Source organism: Orcinus orca, chromosome 1, assembly GCF_937001465.1.
Source record: "Orcinus orca chromosome 1, mOrcOrc1.1, whole genome shotgun sequence".
In the NCBI taxonomy this organism is placed as follows: Eukaryota; Metazoa; Chordata; class Mammalia; order Artiodactyla; family Delphinidae; genus Orcinus; species Orcinus orca.
The window spans coordinates 203743287-203760558 of record NC_064559.1 but is presented as its reverse complement, the minus strand read 5'-3'; the positions used below and the strand labels follow the sequence as shown (position 1 = coordinate 203760558).

General features: G+C 55.2%; 1 protein-coding gene across 1 annotated transcript in view; it reads left to right on the top strand.

Moving 5' to 3' along the window:
- DRAXIN (dorsal inhibitory axon guidance protein) overlaps window positions 1-17272 on the top strand; it is a 28419-nt gene that overhangs the window by 865 nt on the left and 10282 nt on the right. Inside the window, exons 2-4 of the mRNA XM_033432946.2 lie at window positions 12632-13092; window positions 15504-15694; window positions 17016-17127. Of these exons, the coding sequence (XP_033288837.1) occupies window positions 12642-13092; window positions 15504-15694; window positions 17016-17127 (754 nt within the window). The 5' untranslated portion in view covers window positions 12632-12641. The remainder of the gene's footprint in view (window positions 1-12631; window positions 13093-15503; window positions 15695-17015; window positions 17128-17272) is intronic.

Here is a 17272-nt window from a genome sequence, read left to right as displayed (position 1 = left end):
CCGCCAAGTCTTGCCTTACTGCACTGCGTGCTCCCTCTGGCCTCGCCTCTGTCTGGTCTCTCTTGCATGGAGCCGTCTTCCATGCTGCCCACCTCCCAGCCTGGTGGCATGCAAGAAGTGTCCCAGTAGTGGTTCAGTACCACCCCTCTGGGGTCAGGCAGACGGAGGCTGAGGGAGTGACCTTGGACAAAGGGACGCACTTCTCTGAGCCTCAGTGCCCCCTTCATAAAACGGGGATAATAGCACCTACCTATAGGGATATATGTGAAAGCAGTGAAAAAAACATATCGGGTGCCAGCGAGGCACACACTCGGTGGCCACGGGGGATTCTACAGTCCCAGTCCCTGGGTGGGGTGGGGATAGGGGGTCCACAGAAAGGGGGCAATGGATCAAAAATTCAGGCTTAGAGACACTGCAGAGAAACCTGACTGTGGCCCCTCCCATATCATGGTCACCTCCCCCTACACGCTGTTACTGGCACTCTTCTCTCTTTCTCTCCCTCCTCCTCTCTGCTTGTCCTAAAATCGGAGCTTAAAAATCAGAAAGAAAAGAGTGTCTGCTTTCAAAATGAGCTCAATGTGGCTGTGTCGATGTTGCCAACAGCTGGTCATTGATCATGAGGCATCCATGTGGCTCATTCCCAATTCTGAATCTCTGTCTTGCACCCATTTCTTTTTTAATGGCTCTCGCTCACGAGCCATTTCCTTTCCTCTGGGGGGGATTGTCTTTTGGACCCTGCACCTGTTGTGTAATCACCCAAACCCTCTGACCATCGTCTATGTCATCGCGACAGGTGACACACCACCCCAGGAGTCGGGCAGTGATGTGGGCTTAGGGCCATAATGAGGGCAACTTCGGAAGAGGGACATCTTCTCCCGGCTGGAAAGTTCTGGGTTCCCCTAGCTGAGCTTTTTTTTCAGCCACAGCCAGAGCTAGCAACTAGTGCCTTTCTCTTTAGAGAGGCAAGAATGGGACTGGAAACACCCACAGACACACACACACACACACACACACACACACACACACACACACACACACACACACACACACCCCATCCAGACTCCTGCTCACAATCCTTTCTGCCACTTTTTCTGCCTCCCTTCCCACCGTTCAATTCACCCTGCTTCGCATCCCTAAATCCCTCCATAGCTCCCTGTTTCCACTAAATTAACTATGCTGCCTGCCTCCCATCACACCCCCTGTCGGCATCTTGGGTTTCAGCCATGACGGAGGGCCGATCATCTCCACGCCCTGACTGCCTCCGAGCTTTTGCTAGGCTCTCCCCTCTAACTAAAATGTCTCCCCTTGCAGGCCAAGGTCAGATGTCCCCTCCTGTGGGGAGCCCTCCTGCCCCCCTTGCCTCCCTGTCTCTCCCGTGGTCTGTACTTCCCTGGGCGGGGCTGGGTCCTGTTCCACTTGGGGTCCCAGTGCCTGAGACACAGCTGGCACACAGCAGCACAGCACGTGCTCTGTCCGTATTTGTTCTAATATATGGAATCCTTGGCCAAGGAGATAGGAATGAACTGACAATTGCAAGCCACAGGTTATCCGTGGGTTCCACTGGGTCCTGCTGGCCAGGCCAGGGGCAGAGTTGGCCCTAGGGCAGACTGGTGAGGTTGTGGAGCGGGGAGCAAGCCTCCTGGAAAGTCCCTGTGGTACTGGGGGCTCTGCACGCCTCCAGAAGATGAGGAGGATTTCTGTCCCTGATGCGAACAGAGGAAATCGGCTAGACAGGGAACTGACTGCCCAAGTTCAGCAGACTAGCTTAGCAGCTACGTGACCTGGACCTTCACTTGCCTTGGCCAGAAATGTGGCAGAGCAGCGGTTTGCATCCTGGCCTCCCTGACTCCACAGCCTGGGAAGAGCACGAGCTGGGCATGTTCCCGGGGTGGGGAGGTGTCATACTAACATCTCTCCACTGGCCCATTCAGGTGCCACCCACCTCTCTTGCTGTTCCAGGCCCTCTGCTTGTCCTACCCCAGCCCTTCCTCTCACGTGGGCCACCGTAGCCAATGGAACACAGGCCTCCCCAGGAAGGACCCTGCCACTAGAGGCCCTGCCCCCCTCATACCAGTTCCCAGCTTTGGCAGCCTCGCACCCCGCAACACCATGGCCTGGCATTGACCATCTGGGACACATCCCTGAGTGAGTGTAGGGGTACTGGTGCTACAATCCAGAGCAGTTGGGATAAAGTAATTGCAGACCTCAAGTTTTTAGGGGCCCCCTCTGTGCCAGGCTCTGGGTTAAGGCCCCCACCACGTGTCATCCCTGAAAGTCACAGCGTCAGTACTCGTACTAGTTACCGAGTTAGCATGAGGCGTGGTCAAAGAGCCTGCCTTTGGAGTCAGGTGGCCACAGGTTCAAATCCCAGCTCTACCACTCACTCTACTGTGTAACCTTGAGCAAATCCTTCAAATCTTTGTCCCAATGTTGAACCATTGTTACTATTGTTATTACCTGAAAAGTATTGTCCACTTCAATGGGCTGAATTATAAACTAGATAATATATAAAGCTCTAAGCCTAGAGTAGTTGATACCCTATAAATGACACCCAAGCAAACATTCATTTTTCAGATGTGGGATTGAAGCCCAGAGAGGTTAATTGACTTGCCCAGGGTCACACAGCTATTGAATGCTGGAGCCAGGATTCACATCCAGGCTTGTCTGACTCCAGGTGTCTTTCTACTCCACACTGACCTCTGCCGGAACTGACAGTGGGCATTTTGTCACTCGATTAAGTGATGGGTGCGACCAAATTGTCTGGGAACCAAGATAATGACATTTGGAGAATAGGGGGCCAGGAGGATGGCTTAGGAGAGGAGGAGGGGTGTCGAGTACCTGTAATGTAGCAGGAGGTAGGACTCCACTCCCTCCCCCCAAAACAATAGCCCTACATCAGTTTTTTTGAGGTGTGAGGCCTCAGGGGGGTGGGAATTCCCGAGGCTGCTGTTGGAAATAATAAAAGCAGATGGTGCTGCCCCTGCGGAAAGGCAAACCTCATTTGCTAAGACAATGGTCCCCTCCAGGCTGGCCTGGGCCTGTGTTGACCTGCCCCACCGAAGCCATCCATCACCCCACCGAGCACTGAGGACGTGGCCACCTGTGCCTGCCCCCATGCACACGCAGGCACAGATGCACAAACACTTCCAGGAACCCACCCCCAAGCCCCACTCCCGCTCTTTCCCCTCCTCATAATAACAACAGCTACTGTTTATTGCACTCTTACTGGGTACCACTCACTCTGTATACCTTTGCCTCCCCTCATTCTCCAGCATTTTACAGGAGAGGAAACCGAGGCTCAGAGAGGTCAAATGACTTGCCCAAGGTCACACAGCTCTTTCTGCTCTGGTCAGGGGGTGCTCTCCCATGGCTCAGCTTAATGGATTTGGGCTGACATTTTTGTGTTTGAATCAATAATAATTACATCTGTGCCTCAATCTTTCATTAGGTCTGTGGCCTCCCTGCCAGGTCAGAGTGGGGACACCTGGAGGGCAAGGACTGTGTCTTTGCCCACAGAATAGAAGCTCCCTCCAGCGAAGTGTATGTTTTCCCCATGTTCTGGGAATGTCCAAGGCCAGAGCTGTGTCTCCCCTGTCAGACTGGGAAATCCCTAAGGGCGGCAACAGTGTCTCCCCTGTTACACTGGAGGCTTCCTGGGGCAGGGGCTGCTTTTCTTGCTCAGACTGAGAGCTCCCTGAGGACAGGAGCCGCGTCTCATCAGTCTAAGAGTCCTCCAAGGCAAGACCTAGATCTTCCCTGTTACAGTGGGAGCTCCCCAGGGCCAGGGCTATTGTCCCCAATCAGACTGGCAATTTCCAGAAGCAGGGACAAGGTCTTCAGACTAGAGCAGTTTCCCTTACATGGCATCCAGGTCCTGCACCCAGAGGAGCTCAGCAAGTGGTGACTACCTGGTTCACTGTCCCTGGCAGTCTCCACCCTGGGGCTCCAGGGGTCAAGAGGCAGAGTTCTCTGTGTGAGGCCAGGTTGGCACAAAGGCATGTGGAGGGGTAGGTGGGGCTCTGGCTGTTCTGAGGCCTAGGGGGGGCTGAGAGGCCCCTTCCTATTGGACAGGTGGCACTTTGGGGGCACAGAGCCTCAGGGCAGCAGGGGAGATGGGTAGGGACTAGCTCAGGACTGTCAAGGCCAATCCACCGATGAGTACCCCACAGGGCAGATGTTTCAACTCTTATCTCCCCTCCCCCCTTCCAGGAAGCTCATCTTTGCTGCCTTCCATCCCACCTACACTGCCTGAGTTCCTTCCATACCTGGAAACCTCCCCTTCCCCAATCACACAGAAGTCCTCATTTCCTAAATAGTCAAATCTCATGACAGGCTAATAATCCCATTTCACAGACAGGGAAATTATGACTCATGATGAGGTGTGATGGTGGGAGGATCGTGGGAGGGGCTCGGGAGACAGAATCTAGTCCCAAATTGACTTGGGAAGAGCCCAACCCAAGAATTTAGGATCCCCCTCCTCTCCCCCACTGTCATTGAGGACATAACCATTTTTGTTTTTTGTTTTTTTTAACATCTTTATTGGAATATAATTGCTTTACAATGGTGTGTTAGTTTCTGCTGTATAACAAAGTGAATCAGCTATACATGTACATACATCCCCACATCTCCTCCCTCTTGCGTCTCCCTCCCACCCTCCCTATTACCCCTCTAGGTGGTCACAGAGCACCGAGCTGATCTCCCTGTGCTGTGTGGCTGCTTCCCACTAGCTCTCTATTTTACATTTGGTAGTGTATATATGTCCATGCCACTGTCTCACTTCGTCCCAGCTTACCCTTCCCCCTCCCTGTGTCCTCAAGTCCATTCTTTACGTCTGTGTCTTTATTCCTGTCCTGCCCCTAGGTTCTTCAGAACCTTTTTTTCTTTTTTTAGATTCCATATATATGCGTTAGCATACGGTATTTGTTTTTCTCTTTCTGACTTACTTCATTCTGTATGACAGTCTCTAGGTCCATCCACCTCACTACAAATAACTCAATTTCGTTTCTTTTTATGGCTGAGTAATATTCCATTGTATATATGTGCCACATCTTCTTTATCCATCCATCTATCGATGGACACTTAGGTTGCTTCCATGCCCTGGCTATTGTAAATAGAGCTGCAATGAACATTGTGGTACATGACTCTTTTTGAATTATGGGACATAACTATTTTGATTGAACAATTACAACTACTCATTTTCCAGCCCTGGGGGAATCCACTCCCCCTAAAGAAGACAGGAACCTGCTGTCTTAGATGCTCTAAGACCCCAACTGGAGTTCCAGGTTTGTGGAGCTGACTACCAGGTGGCCCCACTGTCCACTGTTCTAAGAGCAGAAGAGGGTACCTGGGGATGGCCACCTCCATTGTCTGATTCCAGCCATTCCAGGAAGTGTCCAGTCAAGTCATGAGGGGGTGCCAGAGGGCAGAGTCAGGCAGATCATTCCAAGTTAGAGCATTCCTAAAATCTTCACGGTATGGAAACAAAATCAGAGAGAATTCCTGCATCTCACAAAATCTGTCCTAAGCACTACTGACCTGGGGTTCTGGGCATACAAACACTGCCCCCAGGGCTCCCAGGGATGAGAGTGGAGTGAGAGTTCTTTATATATTAAGGAGTTAATCTCTTGTCTGCTGTATGAGTTGCAGAAATGTCCACTGAAGAGTTTTAAGCAGGAAAGCTAGTGTCCGATTTGTTCTTCTGACCACAAAGTAGAGGATGTTTGGATGATGAGCTGGGGCCTGGGCAGACAGCAGCACCGAAGGATGTTTGTGTTACTGGAAACATGGCAGGGAATGTGGCAAGAGTTCTGTGATAAGGGGGCACCTACACAGAGCCCAGTCTGGCCTGAGGCAGCTACTGTGAAGGACAGAATTCAGCCCTTAGTGTCAGGGTCCCCAGAGATGCCCAGCAGGCCACAAAACTCCAGACCCACTTCCCCCATGAGCCGGGAGAGCTCATCACTTGTGGCTAAGAATACTGGCTCCCAGATTGCCCCAGAGGAAGGCTGGGTTCTCTTAAGGGAGCAAGATCCCCTTGGAGATGTTTCTTGGCCCCTCAGGTGTGGAAGTCCCTTCTGGTCCAGGTTTAGCAGAAGGCAGCTACCTTCCAGTTTCTTATGAGCTAAAGAGGGTTAGGATGTTTCCATGTGGAGGGTCCTTTCAAGACCTGAGCTGTGGCCAGGGGAGTGGCAGGAATCAGGGCCCCTTCCTGTTCAGATCCCTGACCCCCAGCACTGTGCACCCCTTTCTGAAGAGCCCTTGAAAGAAGTGTGCCAGTCATCCCAGAGACCCCTGTACTGGCCTCAGGATGCCCATCCCAGCGGCTCGGTGGGTTAGGGTTTCATCTGGGAGCTGGGGGTCAGTCACAGTTAGAGAGGTGACAAAGCAAGGCAGAGCTCCTCCAAAAGCGAGAGAGAGGGAGGGACGGCCCAGGAATGGCCTTGTTATCATCATGCATGGCTGTGTTTTGTCTTTTTTTTTTTTGGCCGAGCTGCTTGCGGGATCTTAGTTCCCTGACAAGGGATTGAACCTGTGCCCTCAGCAGTGAAGGCGCAGAGTCCTAACCACTGGACCGCCAGGGAATTCCCATGTTTTGTCTTTGAACATTCACAAATATGTCCTCTGAATTCATGCTACTTCACAATACCTGTCCCTGGTCCCTGGGGGCTCACTCCAGAACCTGGAGGATATGATGTGTCATCCCTCCCCACAGGGGGCTGTCGGTTGGATAGACAGACAGATGGAGGAGTCTTGTCACTATAGATCATAAATTCCTAGGCTGCCTTGGCAGACCGAGCCCTCGAGACCATCTGATCTAACCCAGTGATCCAGTGGTCTTCCCCTAGTGCCCCCCCCATTATTTTTTGCGCAGTACGAATCATTTCCCATGAAATCTTATCCATAATCCCAACATATAAAATCAATAAAGGCAGCCTTTTATGAGCGGTGTAGCACCTCACCAACACCACCAATAATCTCTTCCCCAAACCAAAACGTTTTCCGTTTCGTGCAGATACAGTTTCAAGCCCTACATGCCGTCAGACTCTCCAGCTTCTCCTCCATGGGGATGCCGTGTGACCACTGTTATGCCCCCAATGTACAATATTGCCCATTTTACAGTAAGTCAAAGAGAAAAAAGAAGCTGTCTTCAATGGTATAAAAGCAGGCTATGGATGTCAGTTGCATTTGTCGATATGAGACCGAGCCTCTAACAGGCTTTGGTCGTTGGTGTCCAGAAAATCCTGGAACATGTCAATAAGTAGCTGCAAATGGCAACAGTTCTTTTAAACTGCTCACCTCGCATCCCTGGAACACTCTGCAGTGACCCGGGAGGAGGCCAGGTTATTGTGGGGATGTACCCGAGTTAAAAGTGTGTAGAGGACGCATTTGAGAGTGTCTGTTGTTTTTACCTACAGTTTTCAAAATAGCTTAACAAATATTTTTTAAAAGTGAGGTTAGAATCAAATGCTTAGAGAACCCCTGAAACATCTCTACCAAATATGGTGGCTCAAATGCGTCACTTTCACACGCGAGAAGGAGACGCAGGGTCAGGGAGGGGGGTTGACGGCCAAGTTCTCCTGGGGGGTGGTTGTCTGGCTCACAGCCTGGACTGAGCGTCGTAATCCCTAGGCTCCATCAGAGCATCACTGATATTCCTGGCCCAGGATTCCCATCGGACCCCCTTCAGCCAGCACTGCTCCCACCTCCCACCCCCCTACCCGCCCCCTTCTCCCGTCCAACCCATCAGGCGTCGGGTGAGCTGATCAGTAAAGGAGGAATTCAGACCTCACTGTTGTCTGCCAGGCAGGTGGGCAGGAGCTCCCCTAGTCGCCCGGCCCCCAAATGCAAGGCTGTTGTGGGGAGGGGGGAGGGGGCTCAGGAATCAAAGCGAGCTCCGGGCTCCATCAGCTGCCCTCATTTGTATTAACACTGCCTCCCCGCAGGCTTCTGGATGGAGACCACGCTGGCAGTTCAACTCTGCACAGTATGGGGACGGGATAAGGGCACGAGACAAGCCCCTTTCCCCTCCTTTGTCAGTTTCCTCTTCCCAGCTGCCTGGTCCCCGCTCCGGGGCCCTGACTGCACTCACAGCAATGGCAGGAAGTTATGTGGGGGAGGTAGGCGACCCCCGACGAAGCTCAGTGGACGGGCGATGGGGTGCAGAGAGAACCCAGGCCTTGAGGTGGGGGCTTTGTCACTCACCAGTGCTGTCACCTTGTGTTTGTGGGTTACCCTCCCAGAGCCTGGGTTTCCTCATTTTAAAAATAATGGAGAACAACCTGCCCTGTGCAGGGCAATTGAGAGGATGCAATAAGAAACGGATGAAGTAGGCTTGTAAGAGCCTGGGCTTTGCAACCGCTCAGGGAGTGGCAGCTCCTATGATGACGAGTGCTCTTGTTCAGTTTAGTTTTTAAGGAGTCACTAGTAGATCTCTGTTGTGAGACGGCTGTCTCGGGGCTGTGGATGGTTCTCTTGTCCCGGGTGACTGAAAGCTGTTGAGCGTCCCCAATCCTGGGGGAAAGTGACCCAGGCCCAGAAGAGCAGGCTTTATGCGCAAACCTTGGGCAGAACCATCCCAGGCTGATGGGGGTGGGGCACGCGGGGCACCTGCTGCCCCTTGTCTCCCGGCTGCTTGGTGCTCTGGGAGGCCGCCTCCAGCTGGCTTCCAGACGGGCAGAGTGGATTGGAGCCTGCATCGCTGTGCATCCTCAGTGCGGCTTCTCTAGCAGCCCGTGTTCCCCGAGTGGCTCTTTGCCAGGCTGGCATCTTGGCTGCTGGAATGTGCCAAGATTCAAGTACAAATGCTGTGGGCTTGGGGACAGGGTTCCATGCGGTCTTCAGGGCAAAGAGGTGCTAGCATCCCCAGCCCTCACTTAGCTGCCTCCTTCTCTCTGTCTGTCGCACACACAAACACGCACACGCACACCCTCCCTGGGAACTCTTTATGATCTTCTGCTCGGGTGTCAGTTTGATTCCATCCCGATCCATAGCTGTCAGTGCCTGTTATTTGCAGGGTCTTGTAAATCTGACAGGGACAGAGGGGAAAGGGATCTTCCCCAGATCTTCTCAGGGACTTCATTTATTTATTCTAATATTTATTTACTTATCTGGCTGCGCTGGGTCTTAGTTGCGGCGAGCGGGATCTTTAGTTGCGGCGAGCGGGATCTTTTATCTGTGGCACGTGAGATCTAGTTCCCCGACCAGGGATCGAACCCGGGCCCGCTGCATTGGGAGCGTGGAGCCTTAACCTCTGGACCAGCAGGGAGGTTCCTAGTCGGGGACTATAAAAAAGGCTGATTGCCCCAGCAGGAAATGAGCCAGGCAGAGCTGTGTGGGAGCCCCGAGGGGGGAGTTTTCTGCCAGAAGGGACATTTGGGACGAGTCCCAGAGGATGGGCAGGAGTTCCACAGAGACAGAGATGAGGGTGAAGAGGAGAGGCTGTTCCGGGCAGAGGGAACAGCCTCAGCGAGAAGAGAGAGACAGGAAAGATGGGAGGTGCTCGAGGCCCAGGGCATAGTCTCTATTGGCTGTGACGGGGAGGAAATAGAAGTCAGGGCTGCAAAGTTAGGTTGGGCCCACATTATATGAGATCTTGAGTACCCAAGCGGGAGTCTGTGGTTAAATGGGAAAGGGATAGGGAGCCATGGACAGTTTGGGGCAGGAGAGGGTCAGGATCAGAGCACTTCGGCAGCAGTGTGGGCTGGGTCCGGGGGCTGGACGGGGCTGATATCCATCCAGGAGAGGGATGGCCTCTCAGATGCTTCAGCCTGCACGCTGAAATCCCCGCTCCCTGCCCCAGGCTGGCTGCGTACATGATTTGTGGGGTGCAAAGGGTGGGAGGGAACAAAGATGGCACTGAAGTTGGGGTTCCTGGGTATGATGAACAGACCCATGGCCACTGGCAAGGGCTTGGTAAGAGGACTTCATTGGGAGAGGTGGCAAGTATGGGTGGGGTCGTGATGCATGGGGGTGTAGGGTTGGGATGGGGCTGGGCTTCAGCTCCTGGCTCTGCAGGAGAGGAGCTGTCCTCTGGGACTAGTGCCGAGGCTGGTCACCGAGCTCAGAGGCTGGCTCGGGGTCACTGATCGGCCTCATGTGTGTCCACAGGGACAGCACGCTGCCCATACACGACGTGGGGCTGCCCACCCCTCACCCCTCTGCCAAGCCTCATCTGGTCCCTTGCCTGCACTTTTTTTTTTTTTTTTTTGGGCGGTAAGCGGGCCTCTCGCTGTTGTGGCCTCTCCCGTTGCAGAGCACAGGCTCCGGACGCGCAGGCTCAGCGGCCATGGCTCACGGGCCCAGCCGCTCCGCGGCATGTGGGATCTTCCCGGACCGGGGCACGAACCCGCGTCCCCCTGCATCAGCAGGTGGACTCTCAACCACTGCGCCACCAGGGAAGCCCCCTCTATGTTTTTTAAAATTGAGATGAAATTCACATAATATAAAATTAACCATTTTATAATTCAGTGGCATTAGTACATTCATAGTGTTGTGTAGCCACAACAGATCTGGTTTTTTTGTTTGTTTGTTTGTTTGTTTTTGCGGTGCGCGGGCCTCTCACTGTTGTGGCCTCTCCCATTGCGGAGCACAGGCTCCGGACGCGCAGGCTCAGCGGTCATGGCTCACGGGCCCAGCCGCTCCGCGGCATGTGGGATCCTCCCAGACTGGGGCACGAACCCGCGTCCCATGCACCAGCAGGCCGACTCTCAACCACTGCGCCACCAGGGAAGCCCCTGCCTGCACTTTCTGGGTGTCCCACCTTGCTCCTCTCTACTCTCAAGGTGGAGGGATTCTGTTCACCAGGCCAGTGTCCCAAAGGTCCCCTGTTGATGGTGTTCTGTGGGTTTCTCCCAGGTTATCGATGTGATGTCCCCGCAGGACCGAAGGGCAGGGCTGGGTCAGGGTAGCATCCAACACAGACTCAGCCTTTCTCAGCCACAGGGAGAGGAGGTGGAGTCTGTTCAATGCAGCCTGGCATCTGCCTGAGGCCTGGAAATAGGGTTTGAGGGGTCCCCGGGGGCAGAACAGTGCTTGACTGACAGGCCTCTCGAAGGGCCCCTCCTCCTCCCACCTGGCTGCCGCAGGAGCGCAGGCCTTGCCTGAGCGCCGGCCCCCTGGGCCCTCATTATGGAAAGGCTGGGGCTGAGGCTGGTGGGGCAGAGCCCAGGGCAGTAGAGGCCCGCACCTCCCGGGGGACCACTACACGCCAGTTGGGGGATGATAGAACAGCAGGATAACAGGAGGCTGGTGAGCAGGCGAGCTGGGGAGGAGCCGCTTCCCTCCCCCAGACCCCTCGCTCTTCCCAGGGTGGGTCAGCCTGTCCCTCCCCAGCCACTTCAAGGGCCCCTCACTCAGCGTTGGCTAACGGTGAACCTGGGGTGGGATGGCCAGTGCGGGGGCTGCAGGACCTGAGGGGGCTGGAGGGAGAGAGCCAGCAGTCATCCCCAGGCCATCAGCCTTTCCTCAGCCCTGGGCAATTACAAGGCCACAAATCACAAGGAGACGGTTGTGTAAGCACCTTTGTGAACCTAATGGAATATGCAGGGGGCCCAGGGAGGCCATGAAAATTCCATCAGCCTGGCTAACCTGGTGCCTGGCTCAGCCGGATGCAGTGAGGTTGGTGTAGGGGGGAGGGCTATGGGGGAGGGGCCCCAGGGGGTGGGACACTCCCATTGTCCCCCAGCCACGAGGCTCCTGAGCCTTAGCTCCAAGTGCTCCTGGAGCATCTGGGGGTTCCAACTCTTCCTCTGGCGCAGAGGGGGGAGCAGTGAGGTCCCCTGAGGAGACACCACTTCTGGTGCAGAAAGACGGGCTGTCCCCAGTGTAGGTCAGAGGTAGCTCACCCCACCCTGCAGGGTCAGAGTCCAGCCTCCAGAGCTCCCCAGCCCCAGCAGGGACAGCGCCTGCCATGTCAGAACCTGCCTGGACTTGGAGGAAAAGAAGAGGCAAGGCCTGGGCTGTCCCGGGACAGCACGTGGGAGCTCAGAGCACAGGCATAGCAGTTGCATAAATGCCACATACTCCGTGTGGCAGCCTCTCTGAGCCTTTATTTCCACTTCAGGAAAGAATGGGCGCTACTTCAGAGACTCGGTGAAAAGACCAAGGGATAGAAATTCACACCAAGGGCTGAACGCGATTCTTACTTACAGCGCGTGCTCACGTGCTATTATCCCATCTGTTTGAATGTAGGCTTTGAGGCAAGTCTCTGGGACTATCGGCCTATTTCTGAGCTTGGAGGGACTCAGCTCATTCCGGGGAACTTAGCCAAAGGCAGAGGTTTGTACAGAAAGAGGAATCTAGACTGATCTGGAACCTGGGCGCTTCTTAAACTATTGAAACCAGGGCTTCTCAGCTTCGGCGCTGGGGTCTCTCTGGGCCAGCGATTCCCTGTCACGGGGGAGTCCTGAGCATTGTAGGGTGTTTAGCAGTAAAGTCAGTGGTGCTGCCTAGCTTTGACCACCAAAAATGTCTCCAGATGTTGCCACATGTCACCTGGAGGGGTGAGGGGGCCAAGTCCCCCTCCATCCCTGTTGAGGAACACTAGGCTATAATAGTGGGGGTGAGGGGACTGGGGAGCCGGGCCATGCAGCAGGAGGAGGGCTGCCCCCTTAGAGTCCTGCTTTTCTTGCAGGGAAACGCCCATGGCTGGGCCTACCACCCACGTTGCCCCCATGCTGTTCCTCGCCCTCCTCCTGCTACTGGAGCTGAGCCTGGCAGTCTCCCTGGGACCCGGAAGCTCTGCTCGGAACCTCCCGGAGAATCACATCGACCTCCCAGGCCCAGCACTGTGGACGCCCCAGACCAGCCACCACCGCCGGCAGGGCCTGGGCAAGAAGGAGCGTGACCCAGGCACACCTGGCCGGGCCCAGGATGGGGCTGTGGTTGCCACCACCAGGCAGGCCTCCAGGCTGCCAGGGGCAGGGGGGCTGCTGCCTGGGCAGAGTCCTGCAGGCCTGCTGCAGGACAAGGATCTGCTCCTGGGGCTGACACTGCCCTACCCCGAGAAGCAGAGCCGGTCTCCAGGGTCAGAGAGGGTGAAGAAACGAGGCAGGGAGCACAAGAGACGTAAGGAGAGGTTGAAACTGCACAGAGGTAGCTGGAGGTCTTCGAGGGGGTGGGGCCCTGCAACGAAAGGGGGAGGGGGAGTGGGGGAGAGGGGTCAGATCCAAAGGGCCAAGGGGACTTCAGGGACAGGACAGGGAGGCGGGGGAGGAGGGGAAGTGGGGGGCGGCGGTGTCAATGGTGTGAGGTCCCTGGGAGGACATCCAGAGTCCCCAAAGGGGGCAGGTAGTGGACCCCCAGAGGAAGGGAGGGGTCTCACTGAAGTCAGAGGGATCTGGTAAGAAGTGGACGCTGGGAAAGGCCTGGGCGTGGAGCATGGGAGGAAGAGAAGGACATGTGGCCATAGGAGCTCAGTCTTATCAGTAGATCGTCCTCCTAAATCAGGAAGTTCTACCTCGTATCTGACCTAAATCCATCCTACTGTAAGTCCTGAATAGAGATGGGACAGTTCGGTGCCCTCCAAGCACATCACTTAATCAACTCCGAGGCACAGAGCAGAGGCCAAGAGCTTAGACTCTGAAGCCAGATCTGCCCCAGGTCTGATTCTGGCTCCACTACTTACTGGCAAGTCATCTTTCTGTGCCTCAGTTTCTGCAAAGTGAGTGTCATGGCCCCTTCTGCCCTCAGGGTAGATTCAGAGCCGGCTTGCTATCTGAAGCACCCAGAATGGTGTCTGGCACGTGGCAGGGACAATGGGCAGTGGTCGTTACTAGTTAATTCTCAGTTTTCTCTCAGTGCTGAGTCGTGTCCTCCGACCTGGACACGGCTGACCAAGGAGAGCGGTCACGTCCTTATTTCTCCTGCCTCTGCTCTGTTTGTTTGATGGGGTTTCTTCCTCGTCTTTCTGACCTTCCTTTAAGTTCCCTCCACGTTCCCAAATCCCCTGTGAGCCGAACCACCCACTGGTCCCAGCCTCCCCAGGACAAACGTGTCCCAGCAGCCCCACCCAGCAGGCTGCTCCCCAGTCTCCCCTGGCCAGAGCCCAGGCAGGCAACCTCGGCTTCCAAGTCTCTACATGTGACATGACTGCCTCTAGGGGCAGACCGAGTGCCACAGGCATGGACGGGGGCGGGGGCTTTGCAGGAGGTGGGTGGTGGAGTCTCAGCCCCACCTTCTCCTGCAAACAGCTGGGACTTGCTTCCCTTCCAGGCCCGCTGAGACCCCCCAGGTGGACAGAACTCAGGGGAGTTTGCCCAGCTTAGACTCGCAGCCTCCCGCCCCTGGGGATCACGTGTCAGGTGGGGTGGGGGCAGTGGCAGCCTTGACAGCAAGCAAGCAGGCATACACGGGGCGTGGACTCAGCCCAGCCCAGCTCCAGCCCCAGCTCCCGTGGACCAGCGGGGCGCTCCCACGAGAGTGGGTGAGTGGAGGTCTGGAGTCCAGGCCCAGGCCTGCTGACCAGCTGTAAGGTCTCAGCCTGATGGGGCCTCAGTTTCCTTCTGTAAAATGAATAGAGCAGATTCAGTGGTCCCCGAGTCCCCTTCCTACTCTCTGGGGTTCATCTCTGGATGGTGGGGAGGCCCCAACTGACCCAACCAACCTTAAAGTCAGATCTTGCCTGAGAAAAAGAGGCAAGGATGAGCATGGGGCCTCTAGCTTTTCTCGAAGCCCCCTGGTTCCCGACCACCCCCCAACCCTGCACACTCTCCCCCCTCACACTCATCCTACCCCATCCTGCCCACATATCTTGGAAGGCAGCATCAGTGGTTAAAAGTATTGGTTTTGCAACAAATGGACCTGGGTTCGAATTCAGACTTTGATACTCACTAGCTGTGTGCTCTCAGGCAAGTTGCCTAACTTCTCTGTGCTTCAGTTTCCTTCCCTGTAGATGAGGCTGAAAGTACCTCCCTGCCAGAGCTCCTGCAAAGGTTAGGTGAAATAGCGCTTGTAAAGCAGGACCCAGCGTACAACATGGTCCCAGCACACACAGCATGTACTCAATAAACAGGGTCATTATCACCACGTAGGGAGCTCTCACCTCCCAGCCTTCTCAAAGGCCTCTGCCTCCCTGCAATGCCTCTCGGCCTCATCACGTTGCTCCCCTACTCAAACTTACTCTCCTCCAGGAAGCCTTCCATGGTTAATCCTACTAACCATTCCATGGTTAATCCTACCATTCATTGCACTTACACTGCTGGCTGCACCCAACTAACCCAGACTTGAACTTGCTGGAATATTGCTTTAGAGCAAGAATCCTGGGCCATCTCCCCAGCAACACTGCAAATTCATCCAAGACTTTCCCCCCTCGTCCTGCCCCCAGACTCCTGCTTCCACCCCCGCAGGAGGGTGGGCAGCAGCAATGTCGGCTGAGCCAATAGCTTGTCATGTGGTTCCTGCCGCCCCCCTGTTCGCAGCAGGAAATGTGGGTCCAGCTGTGGGCCGATACGGGGTGGTGGGTGGCAAGCAGATACAGTTGCTGTGTTTCCTGCTCCTTGTCTCAGGCCGAGCCTTGGTCAGAGGTCCCAGCTCCCTGATGAAGAAGGTGGAGCTGTCAGAAGACCAGGGCCCAGATGCCGCGATGGAGGAATCCTCCACCAGCCTGGCCCCCACCATACTCTACCTCACCACCTTTAAGGCAGCACCTGCCACAGAAGAGTCCCTGATCCTGCCCGTCACATCCCTGTGGCCCCAGGTAAGGGGCCCGGGGCGGCCTCAGAGATGGAAGGGTCCTTGAGATGATGTCATGCAAACCCCTCTTAGTACATTTAGGGCAGTGGCAGGAAGTACAGTGGCAGGAAGGAGCTGGTCCAGGCCGGCGGGGCTGGATGGAATCCAGGTCTCCCGATGCCCGTCCAGCCCAGCTCAGGCCAGTGGGCCCACTGGGAGGGCTGCCACTGGCCAGGCAGTGGTCCTGGGGGCTCACTCTAGGGAATGCCAAGGAAGCAAGTGTCGGCTCAGCACACTGGTCTCTGCATCTGGAAGGGCAGGGCCTTTGGGGAAGAATTTCATACATGCTGAAAAGTACAGAGAATGATAATCTTTAAAACCATGTCCCCATGATCCAGAATTAACAAGCTTTAGTTAACACTTTGACCCATCTACTTCAGACCTTTAAAAAGGATATATGGAAGGGACCTCCCTGGAGGTCCAGTGGTTAAGACTCCGTGCTTCCACTGCAGGGGGTGTGGGTTCGATCCCCGGTCGGGGAACTAAGGTCCCACATGCCGCGTGGCACAGACAAAGAAAACAAGAACAGAAACAAAAAGCTATACAGAGAGGGAGCAGGCCAGCAAACGTGGCAGATACACCGACCGTTGGTGAGTCTAGAGGGAGGGTACTTGCTGCAATTAACGTGAGGTGCATCACCGCACCTCTTCTGGGGCTTTGGAATTTGTTTCGAGACAAAATCATTAAAAATGATCAAAAATAAATATATGTGTAGAAGAAATAAAACTTTTTTTTAGCAGTAGATCTTTCTTCTCTTTTTGGGTCTTACACCCCCCTGAGATTCTGATAAGACTATGGGCCATTTCCGACGAATTCGTGGTTACCCATGCTGTCGCAGGGCCCCTGAGGCCCATGTGTTGAGAACCCAGCCCTTGAAGGTGGGTTCACATCCTACTGTGGCCAGGGCTGTGAGTGGAACTGAGCCACGGCCGTGGCCTCAACAGTGCCACAGAGAGCTGATGACGTCTGCAGGGGAGAGAAGGGGCAGGGGAACGAGCAGCTGGGCTTCCTCCTGAGCGGACACAGCTGCCTCCCCCCGCCTCCCCCAGAGGGCCTGGTGGACCACTTGTCCGACTACATCAGCTGCCTGTAGGCACCGTCCCACATTGGGGGTGGCTGCTCTGGGCGGCCCTCTCGATGCCCCCGGGCTGGGATTGCAGGCTGTCCAGCACAGGGTGAGCTGGCCTCTGAGGAGCCCCTCCTTTGCTCTCTGGTCCTGGGGCCCCACGTTTCTTCTTTCACCTGTTGGGATCTTCAAGCTCCCTCCGCTCCACCCCCTTCTGCAGGCTCATCCCAGGCCCGACGGGGAGGTGATGCCCACACTGGACATGGCCTTGTTTGACTGGACCGATTATGAAGACTTAAAGCCTGAGGTCTGGCTGTCTACGAAGAAGAAAGGTATGTCCACCCACCCCGCCACCCCCTTGCTGGGCTCCCTCCCCTCTCCCACCATCCATTGGGGTAGGGGCCTCGGTGACCCCAGCCTGACCTACATATGTCCAAGGTGGGATAGGGGGCCTGGAGTCTACAATGGAACGGACAA